We start from the raw sequence: 24,321 nt of genomic DNA on the forward strand, positions 1-24,321 counted from the left end.
GGGCCACTTGGGGTTCCCGCAGCAGCCACTGCCCTGCCCAGTCCCTCCCATACCCCACACCATGTTGGTTGGTACCCCCCACCTGCTGACACTAAATGAAGCTGATGCCACCTGGACCCTCATCAAGGATAAGGTAGGTAAAGTACGGATGCTAAAGAGGAAGTAACAAAGTGTGACCTGAATGGGTCTGAGCAGCTTGCGAGTAGGAAGGGGTGGGAAGCCTGAAGACAATAATAACATTTACTCAGTGCTTCCATATGTGCCAGGCACTGCAGTAAAGTTATTGGCACAAACTGCCCTATTTAATGACAACTGCAAAACAGTAAAAAGGGTTCACTGAAAAGCAATGTATAGGGAATTATGAGCAAAAAGGAGACATGCTAAGTCAGGGGTAAGATAGGAGATCAGGAAGGCTTTCTGGAAAGAGTGACATTCTAGCTAGGCAAACGAGTTATTCACACAAAGAGGGAGAGGAGAACCTGACAAATAAAAGATGCTCAATAAATATCTAAATTAGTTAATGAGAAGGAGGGTGATGAGTGCATAACATATTAATTAAATTATAAAGAGCATTTTTAAAAACAAGGAGAGGAAAAAGAACAACTCATATTTGAGAACTCCTAGTAATCTTCTAGAGCAGAGTTCAAAGAAGCAGTGGTAAAAATAAGGCCAGAGATATATAGGGGCTAATCTTAGAACCTGCACTTCCTATAGAACCAGCTTCCTATAGAATCTGAATTTTATCTTTAACTCTTTCACAGATCTCAACTTTCACAAAATAAGAAATTTGGGTTTCAAGGCAAATTTGTATATTTTAAGGAGCAGGGAGATCTCAGCTGTATCTGGGTTGCGGGTATCCAACAAATCCCACCCAAATCACTTCTCAGCTGCAGGCTGATGGCAGGAAATTTCAGATCGGAGAATTTAAGAAATCAGGTTCTGACTGTGATTTGAAGGAAGGTGAATTCCAAGCTTTAAAAAAAAAACATCTTAAAGTAGTGCTTACCACACTCAAAGAAGATTTAATGGCATGCTGCTCCCATTCCAAATAGGGTAGCTGCTTACCACAAAGACCAGCTTCCCAGAGAACCAAAACAGGAGAGCTCAAGGTTTCCCAAGTATTAGATCAACTGGTTTCAGCAGTATAAAAGGTTGATCCTGGACTAGATCAAGCAGAATTAGAGTGAAAATAAACAGTCTCCCATTATTAAAAACCTATGCCATCTCTGAGTATCAAAATAACTTATTTCTTATCTTATTTAAATTAAAATTTTTTAGGAAAATTGGCAGGACAAATCACTGGCATTACAGGGAAAATTTAAGGATTAGGTCACCTTTGAGTGACCTGGTTTTCTGTGTCCAAAACCACTGACAGTTTACTGAACATATGGTAAAACATTTGGCTAAACAGAATGTGGCTCAAGAGCTCCACATTCAGAATTCAAAGCAACCAAGAGACATCTAGGAGGACAATATTCCATCATTACTTTCCTGGGACACCCCTGGGAAACCTAAATTTGAGGGCCTATGGTCCATAAATTTCTAACCAGAAGCAGAAGTTCAACAGGAGCACACAGTAGTCTTAAATAGTGATTCTACCAAGAACGGAGTCTCCCTAACAAAAAACTGAGCTCCTTATTTTTCCTATTTAGGATAACCACTGGGGCTGTCAAGGATAAGCAGGGTTAGAATTAGGCAACTTAATGCCTGTCAGCATAAAGAACATTTGGGAAATAAAGAGCCTCCAGCTAAACCAGAGATTCACCCTTTTAGCAGAAACTTGAATAATAAGCACCAAGTATTTTAAATGTCACACTCTTATCAGAGGGACCTCTTCTGGAGATACTCTCATTTGCCTTAGTTGTGCAGGATCCTTGACACCAAAGGAACAGTTGGGGTGAGATTCCGACATCATGCTTGGTGCCTCTGAGTTCCTGGTCATGGGGCAAAACATTGCATTCAAAAACGTTAACCCACCAGTGTCCTGCTCTCTCCCCTGGAAACCCAAGTGGTCCTTCTCAGAGCCCCACCCAAAAGGAAGTGTTTCAATGAAGCAAAGGAGAGGGAATAATGGGTGTTTCATATAGACCATAAAAGAACATCAGCTATTCCTTTGGCCAGGTAACAAGACAGTAGTCTACAAGCTACCTCAGCTTATCCAAGGTGCAGCTGCATCTCCATAGTTAGCTACCTTCCTCTTATGCTAGGAGGCAGTACTTCCAAAACAGCTTTGTAGCAAAAAGAAGATCAGCCTTAAGGGGCCACTCGTGAATTCTACCAGAAGGCCAGCAAAGAGGGTGATGCCATCAGTAAGGGCATAGACATATGGAATTTGGGGATGGAAGTAGGGAGTAGAGTACAAAACTTTAAGCACTGGGCTCAAACATAAGAGATGCCCAAAAAGGAAATTCTGTGTGCCCTTGCTCCCTAGTAGAGCAGAGAACCAGAAACGTCAGCCACAAAACCCTGAATGGGTTGAAACCATAATACTTAGGTATAATTACTAGAGTCTCTCATAGGAACTCCCAGTTAGTCAGGACGTCAACTTTCCAAGGTACCAACACCAAAAATGCCATGACAAAACAAAAACAAAAAAAACCACACACACAGGAGGAAATAAAATCCCTGAAAGTACAGTGTAACTAGCATTATAAAGATGAGGCCTCAAATTCGCTACAAAAACTACCCCTTGCAGCTAGGGTAGAAGGTACATACTAAGAGGTAATAGATACGGTATAAGAATGAACATTTCGAATCTATTTCTGTGTAACCTATTCTTGATTAAAGACATCACCCATGTAACCAGTCACCTAACAGGAATCCTTGAAGATACTTTTTTCTTTTTTTTCTTGAGACTCTGTTGAATGCAGTGGCACCATCTCGGGTCACTGCAACCTCCACCTCTGAGGCTCAAGTGATTCTCCTGCCTCAGTATCCCAAGTAGCTGGAATTACAGGCATGTGCCACCATGACTGGCTAATTTTTCTATTTTTAGTAGAGACAGAGTTTCACCATGTTGGCCTGGCTGGTCTCCAACTCCTGACCTCAGGTGATCCACCCTCCTCAGCCTCCCAAAGTGCTGGGATTACAGGCATGAGCCACTGTGCACAGCTGAGGATTCTTTTTTCCATACCTCTTAAGTGACCAAGTTCTACTAATTCTATAACCTAAATATCTCTATCATCGTCTCCCATTTTAGTTCAGGACCTTATTACGCCTTGCCTGGAGTATTGCAATACTCTTCGCTGATTTATCGCCTCTTATTTCATGCCTTCCTGTTAAAAATTAGCCTTCTGGCCAGCAGCAGTGTCTCACACCTGTAATCCCAGCACTTTGGGAGGCTGAGGTGGGCGGATTTCCTGAACTCAAGAGTTTGAAACCAGCCTGGGCAACATGATGAAACCCCATCTCTAATAAAAATACAAAAAATTAGCCAGGCATGGTGGTGGGTGCCTGCAGTCCCAGATACTTGAGAGGCTAAGGCAGAAGAATCACTTGAATCCAGGAGGCAGACGTTGCAGTGAGCAGAGATCGCGCCACTACACTCCAGCCTGGACGACAGGAGACTCTGTCTCAAAAAAAAAAAAAAAATTAGCTTTCTAAAATACCTATCTGATCCTGTTCCTTGTACCCAGAGCCCTTCAAGTGGCTTCCCATTGCCTTCAGGACAAAATCACTTGGCATACACACAAGGCTTTCTTAATCTAGTTCCTGTGTGCCTTTACCTCTTCATACCCTACATACAAGCAATATAGTATTACGTGTTCCTAAATGTGCCCCTCTTGGTTTGTAAATTCAAGTTTTTCCACTGGCGACTCCTATGCCTGAATTGACCACTCTCCTACCTAGATAATTCCTTCAAAACTCAAGTATCATCACCTAAAGAACTTCTTTGATCCTCTGTGAAAGATAAAGACTGTTGAATCACTTCTTGTCTCCTTCACACCCTGCTCTCTATTAATATTTTACATAGCTGTTTACATTTTTGTAAACTATATTAGGACAAACAGGAAGTCTCACTCTTTCGTTTTCCCAGTATCTAGCATAGTTTGGCACATAGAAATTCAAGGTTTTGCTGCAGGAGAGAGCTGGGAGATAAGCAGAAAGCATAAATCTGAACACATTATAGAGATGTAACTGAACAGTGATCACTAGGGTAGAGTCAATCTAGAGTAAGCAACCAGTTAACTCCTGACCCTAAGTCCCTGACCTATAAACTGGCCACCTGCAGGTCATCGAGGAGCACATTGGGTCCAACGCAGTAGCAGTACCTTTCCTGTCAGATGCAGCCTGCTATGACCTACTGGGTGTGCTGGTAAAACAGTCCCGCCCAGCCCATACCCGCCTGGCTTTGCCAGTTAGGCAGGGCCGGAGGGCACTGAAACCAGTGGGGCCACTACCAAACCTCCTGAAGCAGGCAGGATCTGAGGGTGCCTTCGCCCACTGCACTCAGGAATACTCACCAAATGGCCAAGCAGAGATAGCCTATGAAGAGATACGAATGTTGGATGGGCAGCCCTGCAGGATCCGCCTACATATGGGTGGCCTGCGCAAGAAGGTTGCCTTCCTATTGCTGCAACCAGGGCAGGTGAGCCTACAGCAGACTCTTCCCTGGCTCCGAAGCACCCATAGCATCTATGTCATCTACCAGGTCTTCTCTTGTTCCTGGCTGCAACTGGGGCTGACGTCGACAGACCGTGAGTCCCAGCTACTCCAGTTACATCAGTCATTACCTGTTGCCTTCTCCTGCCTCAAGTTTTCACTGCAGCCCAAGGGTGTGCTGGGACCACAGAAGCCTCTGACTAAAGATCCATTGCCCCATGGGGCCAACTGGGTCAGACCCAACCTCAGCATCATGCCACCTCTGGCCTCCACATCAGCACCTGCTGATACACCTGAAGCTGCCAATGTGCCCCCCCGACCTGTTCCAGCCCCACCTATACCACCTCCCCAGGAAGGGCCAGAGGGCAGACTCACCAGATTCTCCTACAAGGGCCGAAACCCCTTCCAGAGGGGGCCCCCGATACTGTCAGGTACTATTGAGGAAATGATGAGATAGATGGGAGGGACAAAGTGGAGGGAGAAGGCATGAGGGGTAAATATGTGGGGAATCCATGACTCAGCACAGGGCTCTGGTGAAAGAGATGGAATGAGGGAGCCTGGGGAGGGTGAGATGGAATGAGGAGGCCCTGGTAAGGGGACTGGGATGGTACAGAGGACAAGAGGGAAAATCTAGGGAGGAAAAAGACCAGGCATGAATCAGGCTGTGACTATCCCCAACCCTGGCAGAGAACTGGCTCTTCAGCCCCCGCAGCCCTCCACCAGGAGCCCAGGTTGGGGGCCCCGGGGACCCCGACGGACACTCCATGTCCCTGCCCCTGCTGCAGAATCTGTCCTTGGAGTTCGACAGCAATGACTGAAGCTGAAGCAAAAGATTCAGGGGGCAAAGCCCCCAAGATCTGGTATAGGGGTACTGGTCTTTAATAAACATCAGCTGCTGCTCCCCTAAACCATCCTGGGCCCATGCTGCTTATTTCTTCTGAGATCCAGAGAAGAGGGAAGAGTCCCTTCACCCTCTAAGGACATAAGGGGTATCTTGAAACCCTGGTATCAATGCCCTCACCAAAGAGAAAATACTCCTGACCACCTCCCCCACTATGTACAAACTTTCCTGGGGCCCCAGCCCCATAGAAAAAAGAATGGAAAAGAAAAATGAGCACAGAATAGAGATTTCCCTTTTATACATATTGCAACAAGTTCTCCATAAAACATTCATCTGAAATAAATTAAAAAGTCCTTTTGCCACTGCCTCCAAACATAAAAAGGAACCTGTGCCCTAGCCCCAGCCTGGGCCACCCACGGCTCTGATTGTCCATGGAAGAAAGTTAAGGATTGAGGGGCCCATAGCCCGAGATGGGAGGGCCAGATCCTTCCTCTGAAGTCTCCAACAAGAAAGGTGAGGTGACAGCATGAGCCTGGGAGATGGCGGCCAACTCCTTGAGAAATTCAGGGAAAATGACTGCACAGTAGACGGCATTCTTGACTCGAAGAGCCTCACCTTGGCGCTCAGGGGCCCCGCCCCGAGGGGGTAGAACTGGAGTTGAAGCCCCAGGGGAGCCCCCACTTAGGCCAAGTCCTGCTCCGTCTCGCCCAGGCTGAAGGACCAATTGTGCCGCCTGCCGGGCCCTGGTTGGACTGTGTGCATGCCGCAGGAGTAAATCCCCGAAGGATGGCCTCCGGCTCTTCACTGGGAATAAACAGGGGTATCATGAAGGTGCTGGGATCAGGGAACCTCCCTTGGACTGAGAGGGGAGATTCCCCCACCCCCTAGGTTCTTGGACTTCTCCTTTAGGGTTCTGAGGAAATGGAAAAAAGGACAAAATGGACCAGAAATGAACCTCAGGTACCATTTCCTTTCCCATCCCTGAAGTTGACTCTGAGGACTACAGTGAGGAAGAGTTCTTTCTCACTCTAACACCAAAAAACACTGCCTGCCTAGCCTTTTTCCTTCTATCCAGCCTCCCAACCCAGCCAACCATCTTTCTCAGTCTTAACCAATCAACACTTCAGCCACTTCATTCCCAGTCAAGATTGTTTCCTTCTCCATGCCCTCTCACCATGATGAATTCTCCTCTTTCCAATCACTGTTCTACCACCACCAAGCTATTTCTCCTCTGTCCATAGCATGCCCTGATTTCATGCTTCCCATCACCCTCCCAAACTAGTCAACCACTTCCATCTTCCCCAACCTATCTATAACACCCAACCCACATCCTCTGCTCCTACAGTATCCACAGGGGCTATATATGCAGTTATAGTTCAGTGACAATTTCACTTCTGTCATACTCTGCTGTCCCTCCAAGATCTGCTCTCCTGTATTCACCAGTCCCTGTCCTACATCAAAGCCTCTCTCCCACTGGTTGTAGCCAATTTCAAGTCAGCTTAGACTCAAGTGAGCCATTTAAAACACTGTCCTCTTGCCTCTAACGTTCTGCCTAGATTTCTGGGTCTGGATCCGTTATCTACTACAAAGGCCTAGATCTTAATAATGATTCCCATTTCCTACCTCTAATACTGGCTACAGAAGTACTATACAGATCTATTAAAGTCGACATTCAGAGCCCTTCACAACCAGGCTCACACTCCTTCTACAACTTCTTTTCAAACTCTCCACAACTTGCTTTTGTGTCCACATCTATCTTCTTGGAACCCTACAGGCACTTTTCATGCACCTGTACCTCCCTCTGCCTAAACTTTCCTCTCCCCACTTTTTTCATCATTCCAGGCTTAATTTTACTATCCCTGCTTCTGTAGAAAATCTCCTCCAATTTGTCTTCCAGTGACTCCCAATTCTTCTCCCCTTATCTCAACATACTTAATTTATTTCTACTTCATATGCTAACCTGTGAGCTTAAGGGTTTAGACTATGTCTTGTCTACCTTGTCTACCTGGACCCTCTACAACGACCCCAGCACCAGAACTGTAGAAGGAAGAAATATTCACAATACTAGACCATGAAGAAATCATGCTAAAGATCTTTACCTGAGACTTCACAGCTGTGCAGTAACTTTTGTGGTATTCTCTTCCCAACCCATACACATTTCTCATTAAGCCTCCATCTCTGCTTTCAGCTTATCATTTTGCCTTCTGCTTTGATTAGTAAATAAAGAATGACACAAAATCCCTTTCTCCTCTACACTTCACAACTCCACTGGCACATGTCATTTCCTCCTTGCTCTCTGCTCATTTGCCTCATAGGGAGAAAAACAAAAAGCCTTTTCCTGTCCAAAGTTAACCTTTTTCTATTGCTCTAGATCCCATTACTCCCAACACCTTTAGGACCTTGCTCCCTTTGGTATTACATTCCTCTAGTCACTTTCCAGATTGTACATTCTTTCAAAGCAGAAATTATATCTTGTAACTCCTTGATTTTCCTGTACCAAAGACAATGCCTGGCACGTATGGCAAAAGTTTTAGACACTTATTAAGTGAAAAGTCTAGACTTAAAGCTTCATACCCATATTTAATTCCTCCTCCTTCCTTATATCACTCACCAAACTCCACCAACGCTTCCCTTCCACGTCCACTTAATTCTAATTCAAGCCTCCCTGGTAACATCTACATTATGACAGAAGCCTCCTGATGCTTCCTGACTCTTTTCTCCTAGCTTGACTTCACCTGAGCTAATATACTAATCTCTCCACTTCCAGATTTAGAACTTCCAGTGGTTTCTCACTACCTAAAACATTACAACTTCTACTCTGAGAAATTCAGCTCCAGACAAATCTCTCCAGCCTACTACCAACTATTCTATCACCTTTTAAATCCCCTACTCCAAGTGAACAGTCTAGAATCTCTCCTGGAAAAAAAAAAAAAAAGATTCCCCACTCCTTTGCCTACCTAAGTCCTACCCATCTCTCAAGGCCCATGTCAAATGTCATGCCCTTTACTAAGCTTTAATATCACAACCTAGAGACTATTCTGTCCTCTTTTCTTTCTTGTCCCCAAATTCTAGAGTAGTTTTTGCTAGAACTGCTTATCTGGCTCTTAATAGAGCTATGTTCTATCCTCTAACCTGATGACAAACATAAAGACTCAATTTTCTACAACTCTCCAGGTCCTGGCACAACGTTTCACTCTTAATAAGGCTCAATTAACCTAGGTTAATAGGCTATCTAGGGAGGGCAGGTATGGGTGTGGTGGGATAGGCCTCACCTAGGGGATCAGAACGGCGTGGGGCAGGTCCTCCTGCAGGGCCCTCAGCCCAGTCCAACTTGCCACGGGCAATGAGGTACTTCTTGGCTTTAGATAGCAGTGCTGGGAAGTCTTCCTGGGAAGCCGCAAAGTTCTCAATCTTATTCTTCACAGAGCCCAGCACCTATGAAGCACAACTTCATGACATTTCTGAGCAGCTCTAGACCGATACAGTCCTTTCTAGTCCCACTGGGCCTGTTCCCAGCCCACCCAGGGTCACTCTAGCTGTGGGCCTGGCCCACCACGGAGCCTGGACGCACCCATGCATGCATGCATCGCACACCTGCAGCAGGGACTTGACACTGGGCTGGAAGACCATGTTGGTGTTGAGCAGGAAAGAGCGGAGCAGGGGCTGGGGGTGACAGGCCAGCTGGGCCACCAGCCCCGTCAGCAGGAAGTTGACATAGACGGAGTTCTGCAGCATGTTCTCGAGTTTGGCAAAGAGCACAGCCATGAAGGGGCCTGGGTTGGGGGGAGGTGGGCACAAGGATACAAGGCCTGAACACAATGCACATCGCACGCATTCCTCCCCAAAACAAGAGACCCCCACCAGATGAAAAGTATTTGTATGTCAGCCTCTGGGTATGTTTAAATATCCCGTGGCCACCTATTCTGAAGGAAATAAGATGGCAGACACCATATAGACCCACCAGAGTCCAGATGCCAGCTTTACACACATTCGAGCTGAAGAGCCATGTCTTAGGCTCTGGAGTCTGAGAGATCTGGTTTCATCGGCTTTGCCCTTTACTAGTTACATTATTGGACAAGTCAAAACTCTCCAAGTCTTAGTTTGTTAGTTGGTAAAAGAGGAAACTATACCTACCTCATAAGGTGATGAAGAGGATCAAAGAGTTATCAATATAAAGCATTTAGCCTAAGATCTGGCAAATTTTAAGTGTTCAATTATAACCATAAGGTACAATTACATATTCTGTGTTTATAAAAGATTCACCCAAGAGGCACAACAGAAGAACAACAGATAAAGTAGTTCTGACCAAAAAGAATTAGGTTCCACAAAATCCAGGGAACACTAAACCTGGTCAGAAGGAAAGCAAGACGGTGTTGCAAAGACAAAGTAACTGTGTAAGCCAATTTAAAGTTAGGGAAAAAATCTGTGGAGGGCCAGAGAAGACACTGGTTTTGTCTTTCAGAAGCTGGGAACCAAGAAGGTGGAATAGAATATGTAGCAAAAGGATAGCATAGTGCAGGGGCAGAGAAACTGACTGAGGACAGGCTCTTTGGTAGGAGAGAAGGGAAGGAAAAGGATCAGCATTATCTACTGGGAAAACTGACCTCAGCTAAGCCATATCACCAGCAGTAGGCCTCTATAACCATCATAGTCCTTCTGATCCAGGATTTTTTTTGGGAAAGGGAGTGTATCTAAGAACTGTACTACGATGGAGGGCAGGAGGGAGTGAATCCTAAAAAAGATCCTGAAACATCTTCCATTCCAGGAGCACATGACTAGCATTAGCTTCAAAACAACTCTAGCTTAACAGGGTCCTAAAATACCCCGTAACTTTGTCCTCTTCCTTTCATTTCCTGGAAGTTTCTTGCAAAAAAAAAACAATTCAAAAGGCTCAGATTAGTTTACAAAGAAGAAAAAGGACAAAAGCTTCAATTAATACTTCAAGACTGTGGTAAAACCTGCACATGATCTCCTAGTGGTATTGAGCAGAAAGGAACAGAGCAGAGGCCACATAAATGGAAAGATGTTATTTTCTGTAGAAGGCAAGAAGAGGGAATTGGCACAACTCCAGAGCAGAAGCCCTGGTGCTGTACGAGCAGGATGGCCAGCATCTCCCAGGCCCAGTCAGGACATGAACTTATCAAGGCATGACAATCCGACTATGAAAAACTGGAAGATGAGCGTTTGCCTTAGTCAACTTAAATCTGCCATGCACCCAGAGATAGTGAAAAGCTACCACTTGCTGAATTCTCACAATGTGCCATAATTGTAGTTAAATGATTTATATGCATCTATGGCAGAGATGGGAGGCTGTTAGGTATGCCTAATCCAAAGCCTGTGATCTTAGCTTTAGCCACTATATTACTTCTCAGAGGTGGGTTTGTTTTTTGTTTGTTTGGTTGGTTGGTTTTCCTGGCCTGGGGTTTGAAATGGTGGGGTAAGATAGTTCTCGTAGAAAAATAAAGAAGAGTTAGTCCAACCACTCAAATCGAGTCTAGCTCCAGGCCATCCTTGAGAGTCCAAAAGAACTCAGCCAGGGAGCTCAGGGTCACACTCTGTCATTTACCTTCAAAGAGGATGCACCCTATCTGCTTAAGACGGTCTTAGTATTACTGGGCAGTCACGGCAACCAAGAAGGTACTAGGGCAGCGAACAGGAAAAACCCGAAATCAAGTCCTTCTTTGAAGAGGTAGAGAGAAAGGAGCTGAGTAGGGAGAAAAACAGAAGGCCCCAGGAGAGCTGACAGAAAATCTAATACCCAGATAGATAAACTGGAGGGAATGGCATAGAGAGTGCTTACAGGTGCCTCTCATACAGGATAGCATATAAATCTTCCCTATGGTTCAGAAATATTGCTGTGATTCACCAGGGAACACCAAACATAGAATATCCTAATTACAAATTGAAGGAAATGGCCAGACTAGGGAAAGAGGAGGAACATGCACATAGGACAGACATACAAGGCTCAAATATAAGTCAATATTCAAACCAGCACAAGCATGGAAGACAGACAGACAGACAGACATAGGGACACAAGTATGACATGACATGTATCTGGAAGTGATGCAAGCAGGATGGATGAGGGGCTAGGCATGTACACAGAAATGACATTGCCAAGAGGTCTAAGAAACCAGCACAAACATGTCAAGAACATGCAAAGAGTACACAAAAGAGAAGACCTAGGCTAAGAAGCTTACCAGTAAAGGGCTGGCTTGGCAGCTGGTTGAGAGTCCGCAAAGGGCTGCTGAGGAAGGGGCCAGGGGGCTCAGGGGGACAGGTGAAGCTCTCGTAGGCCTCCTCCTCCTCAAGGGGCAGTGGAGGTTCTAAGGGGAACTCTGAGCCAGCTCCCCCATTGCTCAATGCCACCTCTAGCTCCCGGAGCTCCTGCCCAAAGCCCTCTAGTCCTGCCATACCTTCAGAGGTACCCTCAAGTAATTCCCCAGCTCCCTCCTTTGGCACCAGACGAACCTTCTTGGCCCCCTCAGGCCATGATCCTGGTACTCCATTGAGCTGGGGAGGGGGCAGGTGGCCAGGGCCCTCCCCTGGAGCCCCAGCCAGCCCCCTACTCCCTAGCTCTTCCTCCTCCCCTTCCCCCACATTGTTCCTGTCCTCCTCGGGAAGTAGGCTGCGTTTCTTAGTCCGAGAGCCAAAAGGACTGGGCTCAGGAGAGGGCCGCTCGCCATCATAGGGGGCAGACCAGGTACGACAGGCTCGGACACAGCGGTCCACACCACGACGTGCCTCGCGCAGATACTCCAGGTAATTGTCTTCCAGTTCTCCAGGCTCCTCTGCAGGGCTAGGCCGTCGGCCAGGGCTGGAGGCTGGGGATGAAGAAAGCCCTGGCGAACAAGGGGCTGGGCCTGGAGACTCAGAGCCACCCAGGCTCTGCTGCCGCAGGAAGAGAGCCAGACGAGATGGTGTGGAGGGTCGGGGTACTGTCACCACAGAAGAGGAGTCCACACTTGGGCTTCCAGGACCTGCAGGAAGAGGTTCAGGAGGAGAGATAAGACACCTAGGGAGACTAAGACAGAAGGCAATTGGGAGACAGAAACATGGAACCTATTCAGACAGCTGACTCTCCAACCTCCTAATTAACCTTATCCTAATCCACCACCCCCACTCACCACCATCACCACCGAAGAAACAATGGAAACAGGAAGAGTATACAACTAAAGAGAAGAACAAGAATAGTTTGGCCAAAAGTCCCACTCTAATTTTCTTTGGTGAGTGTAAGAATCCTCCCTGCAAGAGACACCCTCATCAACCTCCCCAAAGACAGAATGTCACTCATGGCCACCTTCCTCCCCTCACCCCAGCAACCCCTTGCTACGCTCCCCCAGAACCCAGGCCATACCCGTGATGTCCTCCCTTCTCCCTGTCTCTCTGCTAGGCCCACCTCGTGCCCACGAGGCATGCTCTGGACGAGGTGGGCTGGGGGCATGGTGGCGACAACAGCGTGGAATTAGGGAGAGAAACTTGTCAGCTGCTCGTCCATATAGGTCCACATCACGCACAGCTGGCTTCTGGCTCAGCATAACGTGGTTACATGGAACAAGATACCTGAGAAAGACAACAGAAAAGGGACACAGGGTAGATCAGGAAGGAAGGACAGGGCCTAGGAGAACATCATGCCAATGAAACTATATGGTTAAGCCAGGCTCCAAGTAAAAACTCATGAGCAACCCCAATACAGACCATTGCCCCAGAAATGCACAAAACCCTGAGGCTTCAGGGTCAGCCATCCCTCAGCCCTGCCCCAGCAGATACCTGAGAACCAGCTGCAGCAGGACATCCTCACAGCTGAGGTTCAGGAGGGTCCTGAAGAGACTCAGAGAGACCATGCAGAGCTGGTTGGGGGAGGGAAGAAGGGAGGAAGCGAGTCACCTTAACAGCTCTCTGCCCTCCAAGCCATTCACCAAACGGGAACCCCCTAACCCCAAGCCCAACCAACCATTCTTAGAGCAACTCCTAGAGGTCCATGCACCAGGCCTGGCACGTTAGTCATGCAAGTATTAGCTAGATGATCACTAGATCTTTGTGAGCAAGACTTTACTATTCATACAAATGAAGCATCACGGACCTAGTGGACTTCTATAGACTCTCTAGCTACATATACCTGGTCAGCAGAGACTCTAGCAATACTTGAATGAAAATCCATGAGAAGAGACTAAGAAATACTGTGATTGAGTGAATGACTAACAGGAAACAACAGAAACATGGTAATTAAGTGAATGCCTGCCAGAAGGGACTGTAGCAACACAGTAACTGAATGCCTACCAATAAGAAACTTGAGGGAACTGGGAAGATTTCCAACTGGGAAGTAGGTGGGGCTGCCAACATGAAGTCTGAGTCACCTCTCTAACACTAGTGTATCTCTCAGAAGGCAGGATAAAGAACAGCTCAAGAGCAACTGACAGGAAAAAAAGTAGGTGGGTCAAGTTTAGGGGAAACCTTTTATTTTAGAAAGGAAGAAGGTTGGTTCATCTCTGACTAAGCAAAGAAAGCAAACATGTAACCTCTCCCTCACTCCTCTCAATCTTCCTAGCACTTTCTCTATACTTCCCTTATAGCAAGTATGTCAGACACCTTGAGCTCCCTGAAGACAACTTAATAGGTTTTGGTCTAGGGCACTATCTGAACATTTAGGCATTTATTATTTGCTAAATGACCATGGGAGAATTAAAAGTCAACCACACAGCAATAAAAACATGAAACAACAGTTCACATTTTCAATAGTACAGATGTTCAGGAGGCTATCCTAAATGACCACTTTAGCTAGCAATGAAAAAATTCAGACTTACTGAAAAGTAGTATGATGGGTAGAAAAGTGGTCCCTCAAAGGTGACCAGATACTAATCTCCAGACCCTAAAAATACTTCACCTTACGTGGCAGAAACAACTTCACAGATGTGATTAAGATTATGGAATTTGAGAGGAAATTATCCAGATATCCACAGATAATAGAGATCCATAGATATCTATTACCTATGGATGAAGAGGGGCCATGAGCCAAGGAATCTGGTTGCTCTACAGGCAGAGAATGTTCCTCAGTTGACAGCCAGCAAGCAGACAGAGCTCTCAATCCCACAACTGCTAGAAAATTAATTCTGCCAACAATAGAAATAAGCAAGGAAATAAATCTTCCCCTATGGCCTCCTGAAAGGAACACACACCCCACCCTCCAAAATCTTGATTTTAGCCTGGTGAGATCCATGTCATATGTATAACCTACAAAACTGTAAGATAATAAATCTGTTTTAAGCATTAGGTTTGATAATTTGTTATGACAGCAATAGGAAATTAACACAGGCTGGTTAGCCAAAATTAGTCACTTCAAGGCACACAAGACAGGCTACCTAAGTTACAAAGTCAAGCCAAAGAATCAAGTTTGAAAGGACCACACAGTGCAAAGGAAAGCATCTACATGTTTAACATGGGCATCTTGAAATTAGAAGAGATGTGGTTCTTCCAAGAACCAGGAACCGAGAAAAAACATCCCAAAGACAGGTGAGGCTCCTAAGACCAGGGAACCAAATGGAAAACTAATAGAAACACCTACTAACAACGAAAGACAGTGAGGAAGCATCCAAGTTAGGATAAGTTAAGACAAAGGGAAGATGGACAGAAACAACAGATAAAACCTCACAAAGAAAATCAACTGTCTCTAAGCATGAACAGGACAACCTGAGGCCTAATTTCAGCATAATGAGAAAAAAATACTTTTGGTATCTTTGTAAAATTAAAGCTTTAGTATCTATTCCCTTATGGTTCCAATAAATCTTAACCCAAGGTATCTATCATGATTACTTTTTAGAAAATTGTAATGCCCTGAGCCTACTCCCAAAGATTCAAGAAATCTGAGGTAGAGCTCACAATCTGTTATAGTTGCTATCTGTCACCTTCAAAGATTCACAGATGTTTCTGAAGTATACACTTGGTTTAGAAACAGTGGTTTAATCAGTTAGTCTGGAATATTTCTTAATACACCCTAACTTAGCTTCAGAAACTGTACCTATACAAAACATAGCTATCCAGGAAACTGATCTGGAACCCTACTACCAAATATCTTATGATCTAGAAGTTTTCAAGAGCCCTTAGTGATGAAAGAATTTCTATTTTAAACACATGGATCTATTTTAAACACATAGATCAGGGAACTTCAACTTGTAATAAAAGAAGGAAACAAAAATGGTCCCAGAGCCAAAATAAATGCCATGAAGTCCATGGCTACATAATTGCTTTATTCTCCTAGAAAGCCTTAAGTCTTTATAATTTGGAAACTACACTCCCATGTTATTTATATTTCTATTTGTTAACATCCAAACTTCCTGCCATAGTCTTCCAGGTCATGCATGATCTAGATTTTACCCCCTTTATTTTTACCTCATTTCCTTCTTCCCCTTGCTCACTACACCTCTAGTCTTTCATTTCTTCAAACACATTAAGCTCTTCCTCATTTGATATCCTTTGCATGCTGTTTCCTCTGCTTTCCTGCTCTTCTACTTGATTAATAGGTTTATTCCTTTATGATCTTTTTCTTTTTTTTTTTTTTGAGACGGAGTTTCGCTCTTGTTACCCAGGCTGGAGTGCAATGGTGCGATCTCGGCTCACCGCAACCTCCGCCTCCTGGGTTCAGGCAATTCTCCTGCCTCAGCCTCCTGAATAGCCAGGATTACAGGCACGCGCCACCATGCCCAGCTAATTTTTTGTATTTTTAGTAGAGACGGGGTTTCACCATGTTGACCAGGTTGGTCTCGATCTCTTGATCTCGTGATCCACCCGCCTCGGCCTCCCAAAGTGCTGGGATTACAGGCTTGAGCCACTGCGCCCGGCCTATGATCTTTATAGTTTCAGTTTGTTGTCATCTCTTCAGAGAGGTCTTCCTTGACCACCCTATTATTTCTAAGCACTCTAGTTTTTTCATAACCCCCACCACAACTTATTAATATGTTTGCTTGTCTATCTTCTCTACCAAGTAAGCTCCATGAAGTCAGCAACAATGTCTACCTGACATTGTATCCCCAGCACCAGCAAACAGTATGGCACACAGTGAACATTCAATAAAAATGTTTAGGAGGAAGGACCAAAAGTAGATAGGTGGGTGGATGAGTGTTCCAAGTTATAGTTAAAATGCAGCAAATCCAAAGGAGAAAGAAGGAAAGCATATCAGTAGCACCTGGATCATCTACCAAAGCAGACACACAACCTAAAGTGCTCTCAAGTCACCCATAGCAGGCCACAGAGTGAAACAGTTTTTAGAGAATTCAGGCCAATACTACATTACAAACACTGCATAGTAGCAAAACCTATAGTCATGATGAACAGCCAAAGTCATCCAGAAAAGGTGACTGTGCTCTAGATTCACATATTATAAAAGCAGGGGAGTAGATTAAAATCTGTACCGAAAATGGTTAAAAGTTTAATGCGGGAAAGTTAATGCCACTTAATTTTGAAGTGACTGCTAGAGATAAAGGTCAAAGAAGGCAGGAACACCCTCCCAGAACAAAGGCCAGAGAGAGAAGATGGCTCACCCACATAAGCCAGGACAGAGGTAAGGGCCATACCCGGGAGTTGCTGCCAATACGGGCAACGAGGGTGTCGAGGATGGTGTGGGTGTCATGCCGGTGCAACAACAGGAATCGCAGGAAGGTACGGAGCAAAGCAGGCTCTGAGATACTCCGTAGGAAAAGTTCCAGATAGGCGGTACTGGCGATCATCTCCTCCACAGAGGTCTGGACAAAGAGAAGGGAAAGTCTGGAAGTGTATAGCTTTCCTGTACATACAGAGCCATTTTCTCTGGATACTAAGAGAAATCAGGAGCAGACAGGGGAAAAGGGAGGAGTACTCTACCCACTGTCTCCTACGTTAGTCCTGGCACTGAGGTTACCACTGCAGTCTAGCCCCTTATCTGCCTTGCCACCCATGATTCTCACCTTGTGCAAGGCAGGACCCATAACAGGCACCAGGAATCCATTATGGATATAATCAACCAATTGCTTCTGCACCAGGGGGTGAGCCACCTGTAGGAGTGCAAGAGAAAAGGGGGAGGGTTATGAGGAGACCACCGCCTGGAAGAGAGTAGAATGGTACATTATAGATAGGCATCCTACTTCCAAGATGGAAAAATCACAGAACTCCAGAGAATGTACCCCCTCCTACCTCAAGAATGACCATGGGCCAGGCCTCCAGGAAACTCCAGTCCTACCTGAATTACTGCGTTGCAGAACTCTAGGGAACTCATGAAGAGTGCAAGTGCTGGCACCCCCAGCCAGTCTTCCCGTCGCAGGCAGTGCCAATCATCCCCTGGAACCTCAATTTTTCGAGGCAGTGATGAGTACAGAGCACTGAGCCCTGTGGCCAGCACCTATGAGAAGTTACCAAAGGCTCATACATAAAATATGTTTATAAAATATAAAAAGTGGAACAGGGGAGCTATTAATCCAGAGTTTTGATGGGAATAAGGGTATAAGCTATTACCAAAGCAAGCATTTGGCTACCCAACGTGTCAGAAACTCACATAGAATCATGGGCCTACGAGGAGCCTTAGTATCTGCTCTATCCACCTAAGCCCATGATTCATCCTTAGTGCAACTCCAGGGGGCTGCTTTCAAACCAGGAACTACTTCTTAGGGGAAAGGGCCCTGGTACATAGCGTCTCCCATCTCCTGGATAGGAAGGTACTGTCCAGTATCTATATGCCATACCCTACCCTCCATGCCAGGGAGTGCTAACCGGGCAGAAATACGAGTGATCCGCGATGTAGCGGCCCACAGTAGGGCTCCCAGCTGACAAAGCCATGAGAAGAAGTAGGGCATCACGGGCCTGCTGGCCCAGGGTGCCCTCTCGATGCACAAAAGGGACAAGGCGAGAAAAGAGAAGAAGACGGGGAGCAGCTCCAGGCTCAGGAGGTGGCTGCAGGAAGAACTCGAGCAATGAAGGCTCCCGGGCCACACAAACACACAGCTGGCTGAGAAGTAGCACCAGGCCTTCATCCAATGCTGGGCTACTGGGCACAGGGCGGCCACAGGCATCCAGCAGGGTGAGCAGAGCCTCACGAACTGGACCATGCCGCAACAGTGGCTGGCGAGCTTCGCTCACTAGCATCTCAAATAGTTTCAGTTGCTCAGCCCGCCGTTCCTCGACCCCATCCCCAAGCTCATCCCATTGCAGCTGCCATGTCAACACACGGGTCAGCAGATCCTCCCGCAGAGCAAACTCCAGCAGGGGCCCAGGGCCTGTGGGGGCTGAGGGAATTGCACGATCCTCGGCCAGCAGTGTCAACATCTGGTAAGTGTGGTTGCGAACAGCACTGAGATCATCTGCACCCCCAGGAGCTGCCCGAGAACCTTGCCGCTCCAGGATTCGCACCACCTAGGGAAAAAGGACAGAAGATGGAAGGAATCTAAGATGATAAAGTGGCTAAATGGGATGGTAAGAACACAGAAGGTTGGGAGAACTCAGGTGGTCAGCAGACAAGGCCCTTTGGCATACAGTCTCCTACCTGGGACCAATGATTCTTGAAGACCATGAGGCAGGTCTCAGGGTCAGCCATGACTGGGGTCTGCAGATTGGCCCCTTGAGGTATACGGTGCCCAGGGCCCCGGGAGGCCAGTCTGCTCAGCCAATTCATCCTCTCCATGAGGCAGGCTGGGCAGGGCCAGCAGCCAGAGGCCTACACTCTGAGGATTTGCCAGCTGGAGGTTTTCTCCACTTGTGTCTCCAATCTGCTTCATCCGGTCTGTAGGAGCCAGTAGCTGCCCATGGAGCCAGATTATACCAGGCTGGAATGGCAAGCCCAGAGGTCACTGCCCAGTCCAGATTTATATATCTAATTCAGAGAAGAGATAATGGAAGGGATAAACAGAAGCTCATTTTTCAGAACCCAGAACCACCACTCCACTGAAAACCACACACCTATATATACATATACATACACACACAGTCAGCAACTGTCATGTCTAAAACAGAACTCAGATTTCTACCACCAAACCTGTTACCCCTTCAACCTTCTCCATTTCAAAAAAAAAAAAAACCAAAGTTAACCTAAATGCTCAAGCTGAAAATGTGCACATTATCCTTGTTTGTTCTTTTCCTTACTTCCAATATCCAATTCATCAGCAAAGCCTATCACCCCATCTTCAAAATATATGTATTAGAGTTTCCAATCTGGTCTCCATGATTCCATTATTATCCCCCTGAGAGTTTTCACAGCAACCAGAGTGATATTTTAAAAACCTAAATTATATGACCCATCCTCTGTTGAATACTCTCCAATAATTTCCTATCACATGATAATAGTTCAAATTCCTTATCTTGGACTATAGGAGCCTAAATAATCTAATTCATGTAACTTCCTACCATTCTCCTTCTCACTCACACTTTAATGACAGAGGCCTTCTTAAATACTTTGTTCCCTCTGCCTAGAATGTCCTTCTCCTGCTCTTCACATTACTGTCATTGCTTAGGTTTTTTTTTTCAAATGCCATCTCCCCAGAGAGGCCCTGCTTAACAACTCTATCTAAATAGCACATCTTCTCACCTTCCCTCTCTAGCTGCCTAATCCTTTCTTCTTAGCAGTGTTCACTATCTGAAACTATTTATTTATTTGTCTATCTTCCCCACATTAGGTAGCTTCTTTGTCTTACCTGTGTCTGTTGTGCCCCCAGGACCTAGGGACTCAATAACTATTTGTTAAATGTATGAATGCAGAAGTAAATAAATAATGGATAGATGGATGGATGGAAGGATGAATGAACAAACGAACGATCAATCAAGAAATCCAGCCTTGATCTGACTCTAACCCTCTGGGACTACTGAAGAAGAAATTTCTTTCTGTCTATCACAGGTGCTTCCCTAAAAACCTACCCAGTGACCTATGGGAGATGAGCAAATAGACCCCTAACTGACTGAATACTCTTAAGAGGAAGAATTCAGAGCCAACCAATAAAGCAGAGCTGGTTTCTTTCCAGTAAGAAAGACAGACACATTCCCATCTCCACTCCTGCCAGACATATCCAAAAGTTTCTCCCAGGAAAATGATAAGACATCCTCACAAGAAAAAGGAAAAAAGTACCAAGTAGCTATTGGTCTAGGCCATAGCCCATAGTTCTTTCTCCTTTACAGCCACCACACCCTCATCATTACAGTCTCTCACAAGCATAAAACCTTGAGAGGAAAGGTGTGGTTTAGTTGTCCTTCCTCTTTATATTCAACAAAGGCTGAAGGAATCCAGAGATCTGGCCCAGCCCCACATGTTGCCCTAAGGTTATATTAACAACATTTCCCTTCACCCAGATACTCTCTCACACAATTTCCAGTTCACAACTAAAGAAAGGTAGCAACTATGTTTAAGGAAAACTTCCATAGAATAGGTGAGTCTTATAAAGGGAGGGGTCAGTCCTAAAGAGCAGGTAAGGCTTACTCATTAACTCAATGTATGTCCACATGGATAAAGTACTGGGCACTGTTCTAAATAAGCACTGGAAATAACAAAGATGGATAAAAACAGTTGAGATAGCATAAACGTAAATCCAACAAATATTGTAAATAGAGGTATTTATAAAAAGCATCATGCAGGCATGAAGGAAAGCAACTAACTGCCTGGGGTGCTATTAGACGGTTGGTTCCACAGAGGTAATACTGAACACAGATCTTTAATAATGAGATACTGATTAAGTAGAGAGCAGACGGAAAGGTTTTCTTCATATTAAAAACAGTATGTACAAAACTATGGTGCTGTAAAAGAACACGACAAATTCAAAGAACAGTTGCAAATTTAGCGTGCCTTAATCACAGACTATTCAAAGAAGAGAAGTACAACATTAGTGGAAGGGTAACATGGGTGAAGGTTATAAATATCACTAAATATTATGCCAAGGAGTTTAGGTTTTAACTATTGACACCCCAGAAACAAAGGAGGTTTTTAAACAAGAAAATAGTAAGATTGAATTGGCCTTTAAAAATACGTCAGATAAAGTATAAGGTGGAGCAGAGAGAGATGGATTGTAGTGGACAATTTATAAGAAGCTGTTTCCACAGTCCATTCAAAAACAAAAAAAAAGTAACAACATGAACTATGGTAGAAAGAGAAATATTAGGAAAGATAAATCTGAGATTCACCTCTATCTTAACATGTTCCATGCAATACTGAAAGTATATATACCTGTAACACCTCTGCCAGTCAATACCAAGTTCCTTGACAAAATAAAAAATCTCATTCATTTTTCTTTGAAACCCCGGTGCAAACACAGAGCCTGAACTCAAATATCCTTGTGAAATTGAATGCTGAATTAATAATTTTAAGAGCAAACATATATTTACTACATGCCAGGCTCCATTCCAGCACTACATGAAGTAGCTACTTTAAACCTCATAAAATCCCATTAAGTATTATTATCCCCATTTTACATATGAGGAAATCAAAGCCAAGAGAGGTTAAATAAGTTGCCCAATGTTACAGCTGGTAAGTGACAGGACTAAGATGCAAATGCAGAATATCTGCCTCCAGATTTAAATTAACCACAAAGTAAAAGCAACAAGACCTGGCAAATAAATGAGGGACAAGAGAAGACTCTCATAAGATGTATAGGAGATTCAGTAAAAGATAAAGCCATTAACAGACTAGAAACACATAACAAGGGGACTGTGTTTTAGAAAAGAGGATGAGTACAGTTTTGAACATGTTAAGTCTTGAGACATCTACAAGATATTCATGATGTCCAGAAAGCAAGTGGAAATACCACACTTGAGATAAGGAATAAAATCAAGACTAGAGATACAAATTCAAGAGTTAGCAGCTTATAGGTAACTATGAAACGTGGAAATAGATGGAATTATCCAAGGAGAACAGCAGATCATGAAAGGAGAAAATTTTGGGAAAAACCAGGATGCAGGAAAGTTAAAAAGGAGGAGTCTTTAAAGAAGAGTTTGAAGGTAGCCAGAAATAAAAGGAGAAATCCAAGAAATAACGATAATCTAGACATCAAAGAAAGAAGTTTCAAGAAACTGAAGGTTGCCCATAGTGTATAGTTCTATAGAAAGATCAAGTAGAATCAAGACTGAAAGTCGTGCAATCAAGTTTTTTATAAACTTAGGAAACGTAGTTGGTTAAATAGGAATCGAAAGGTAAGATGCACTTTCAGGAAATTCAGTGAAATGAAAAAGGATAAAAATAGTGCAATAGCATAAAGAAGTTGTGGTAAGGGGAGTCAAGAAAAAGCATTTTGTTTTGCTTTAGGATGGAGAGCCTCAAGGCTGTTTGTCAAGTGAGAGAAGTAGTCTGAAGAAAATGACAAGTTATAAATAAATAAGATAGAGATAAATGACAGAAATATCAGGTATACTCAGAAAAATAAGCATGCCACCTTTACTGAGAGAGGAAGAAAAGAGTAAAAAATAAAGGATGGGTGCTACTTCAGGCAAATCTGAAAGTGAAGAAAGAAAGAAGCTAAGATCCATCACCAACCCCCACCCCACCTTCCCTCCCTCACTCACCTAGAAGAATAGGGATGAGGGAGAAGAAAATGGGTAAGAAAGTGGCAAAGCCAAAGAAGCAATGGTCAGTCTTGCATACATAGATTCTTAATAAATCATCAACACAGTCACAAAGACTAGTAGCCATCAGCAGCAGAGATGCACTGGAAACAAGTACTTATCTACCCACCCAGCTATTTATTGGTCTCAACTAGGCATGGACTGGAAAAGACAAAGTCAACAGCTGAGAAAAGTGGTAAGCACTCTCCCCTATGACTAGCCCCTCTTACAGTTATTAACCCTGGGATACTGTATCATCCCTTGCTGGTTTCCTTAAATCCTACCCATACTTTTGTAAATATAGTCCCTTTATTAAACTCTTCCCAAACCCAGCTTGAGCTATCTGCCACCTGTAAAGAGCCTCACTGAAAAAAGAGTATTACTGTTTACGGAACATTTTACTCAATCGTATCTCATTTGAACACTGAAAACAAAGAGAGATCCTACAGTCAAACAAGAATAAGACAAAGTAGTAGGTAAAGTCTGAATTCTGGGGTCCCTTAATGGTTTAAATCTCAGTCTACCATTTCCCAGCTGTGTGACCTTAAATAAATCATTTCACATATCTGAGCCTTATCTATATTCCTGATGGAATAACTACTGCTAGTTTTAAAAATTAAATCATATCCTATGTAGCATTCAACCATAAAGCAGGTACTCTGTAAATTATATGTCCCTTTCCTCCTTCCTTCTCCTGATCCTATTTGACCCAGGTGCCCATATCTCTGAGAGAAGAGCTACAACCTGCTCTGATGAGCCCATCCTTATGGCCTCCCAGATATACCTCAGTCAGCTAAAGAAAGGCCAAGCATTCAGTCTCATTAAGGTCTTAACATGTCCAAAACTAAACTGCCTTCAGCTTCTGGAATTTAATTCCAAACATTAACTGCTCCTACCTTGCAATATACCTGGGGTACCCATTACTGCTCTACCACTTGACCAACAGAGGGCACTGCTCATGGAATCAAGGAAGATTAGCCTCCAGGACCTTTCCTCATCTACCTGCCCACCCCAGTTCCGCAATCCCATTTCAAAGACTTCAAGAGAAGATACTGGAATTAGCATCTCAGATTCCAAAAGCCAACACTTAAACTGGGCCCTGTTCACATACAACAAAAGCATAAACGAAAGTCACAGTTTGCTATTCCCATCACCAACTTAGACTCTGCAAAGTTCAGAAGACAGAGAAGAGGTTAAAATCACCAACCTCTTATGGTGTCCTTTCCTCCCACAGCAAAGTCCAAAAAAAAGCACAACCCCCTATCCTCCAGATTTACCTTCAGGCTCAGCCACAGAGTAAAAAGGAGAAGAAGCTGATCTCTCAGACCCAAAATGGCCGAGAACAG

At 44.6% G+C, this 24,321-nt stretch overlaps 2 protein-coding genes across 19 annotated transcripts in view; one reads left to right on the forward strand and one right to left on the reverse strand.

Moving 5' to 3' along the window:
- On the forward strand, positions 1–6,248 carry C10H11orf42 (chromosome 10 C11orf42 homolog). Its single transcript, XM_002754932.6, has 3 exons — positions 1–133; positions 4,232–5,033; positions 5,290–6,248. Exons 1-3 carry the CDS (start codon positions 62–64, stop codon positions 5,418–5,420), a joined length of 1,005 nt encoding a protein of 334 aa, XP_002754978.1. The 5' UTR covers positions 1–61; the 3' UTR covers positions 5,421–6,248.
- FHIP1B (FHF complex subunit HOOK interacting protein 1B) overlaps positions 5,725–24,321 on the reverse strand; it is a 23,127-nt gene continuing 4,530 nt past the window's right edge. The window contains exons 2-12 of one of the 18 annotated variants that reach the window (XR_013523272.1): positions 18,945–19,271; positions 18,176–18,814; positions 17,649–17,807; positions 17,377–17,463; positions 17,008–17,175; positions 13,211–13,290; positions 12,840–13,003; positions 11,641–12,420; positions 9,015–9,216; positions 8,716–8,878; positions 5,725–6,247 (exon numbers count right to left, since the gene is read on the reverse strand). Coding sequence is in view for 12 of the 18 variants with exons in the window: in XM_078340359.1 (XP_078196485.1) it covers positions 5,886–6,247; positions 8,716–8,878; positions 9,038–9,216; positions 11,641–12,420; positions 12,798–13,003; positions 13,211–13,290; positions 16,975–17,175; positions 17,377–17,463; positions 17,649–17,807; positions 18,176–18,814; positions 18,945–19,082 (2,994 nt within the window). In the remaining 6 variants the exon portion in view is untranslated. Of the gene's footprint in view, positions 6,357–8,715; positions 8,879–9,014; positions 9,217–11,640; positions 12,421–12,797; positions 13,004–13,210; positions 13,291–16,974; positions 17,176–17,376; positions 17,464–17,648; positions 17,808–18,175; positions 18,815–18,944; positions 19,272–24,321 lie in introns of all 18 variants that reach the window. The other 17 variants (XR_013523269.1, XR_013523270.1, XR_013523271.1 and 14 more) reach the window with 17 other exon arrangements.

The sequence above is a fragment of the Callithrix jacchus genome, chromosome 10, assembly GCF_049354715.1.
Source record: "Callithrix jacchus isolate 240 chromosome 10, calJac240_pri, whole genome shotgun sequence".
In the NCBI taxonomy this organism is placed as follows: Eukaryota; Metazoa; Chordata; class Mammalia; order Primates; family Cebidae; genus Callithrix; species Callithrix jacchus.

What these genes read in the sequence shown, in the direction of transcription:
- C10H11orf42 (XM_002754932.6), top strand. Translation starts at nt 62, where the DNA reads ATGTTGGTTGGTACCCCCCACCTGCTGACACTAAATGAAGCTGATGCC. An exon ending in GGACCCTCATCAAGGATAAG is followed by an intron (nt 134 to 4,231) that starts GTAGGTAAAGTA and finishes GGCCACCTGCAG; the next exon opens with GTCATCGAGGAGCACATTGG. An exon ending in GGGGCCCCCGATACTGTCAG is followed by an intron (nt 5,034 to 5,289) that starts GTACTATTGAGG and finishes CAACCCTGGCAG; the next exon opens with AGAACTGGCTCTTCAGCCCC.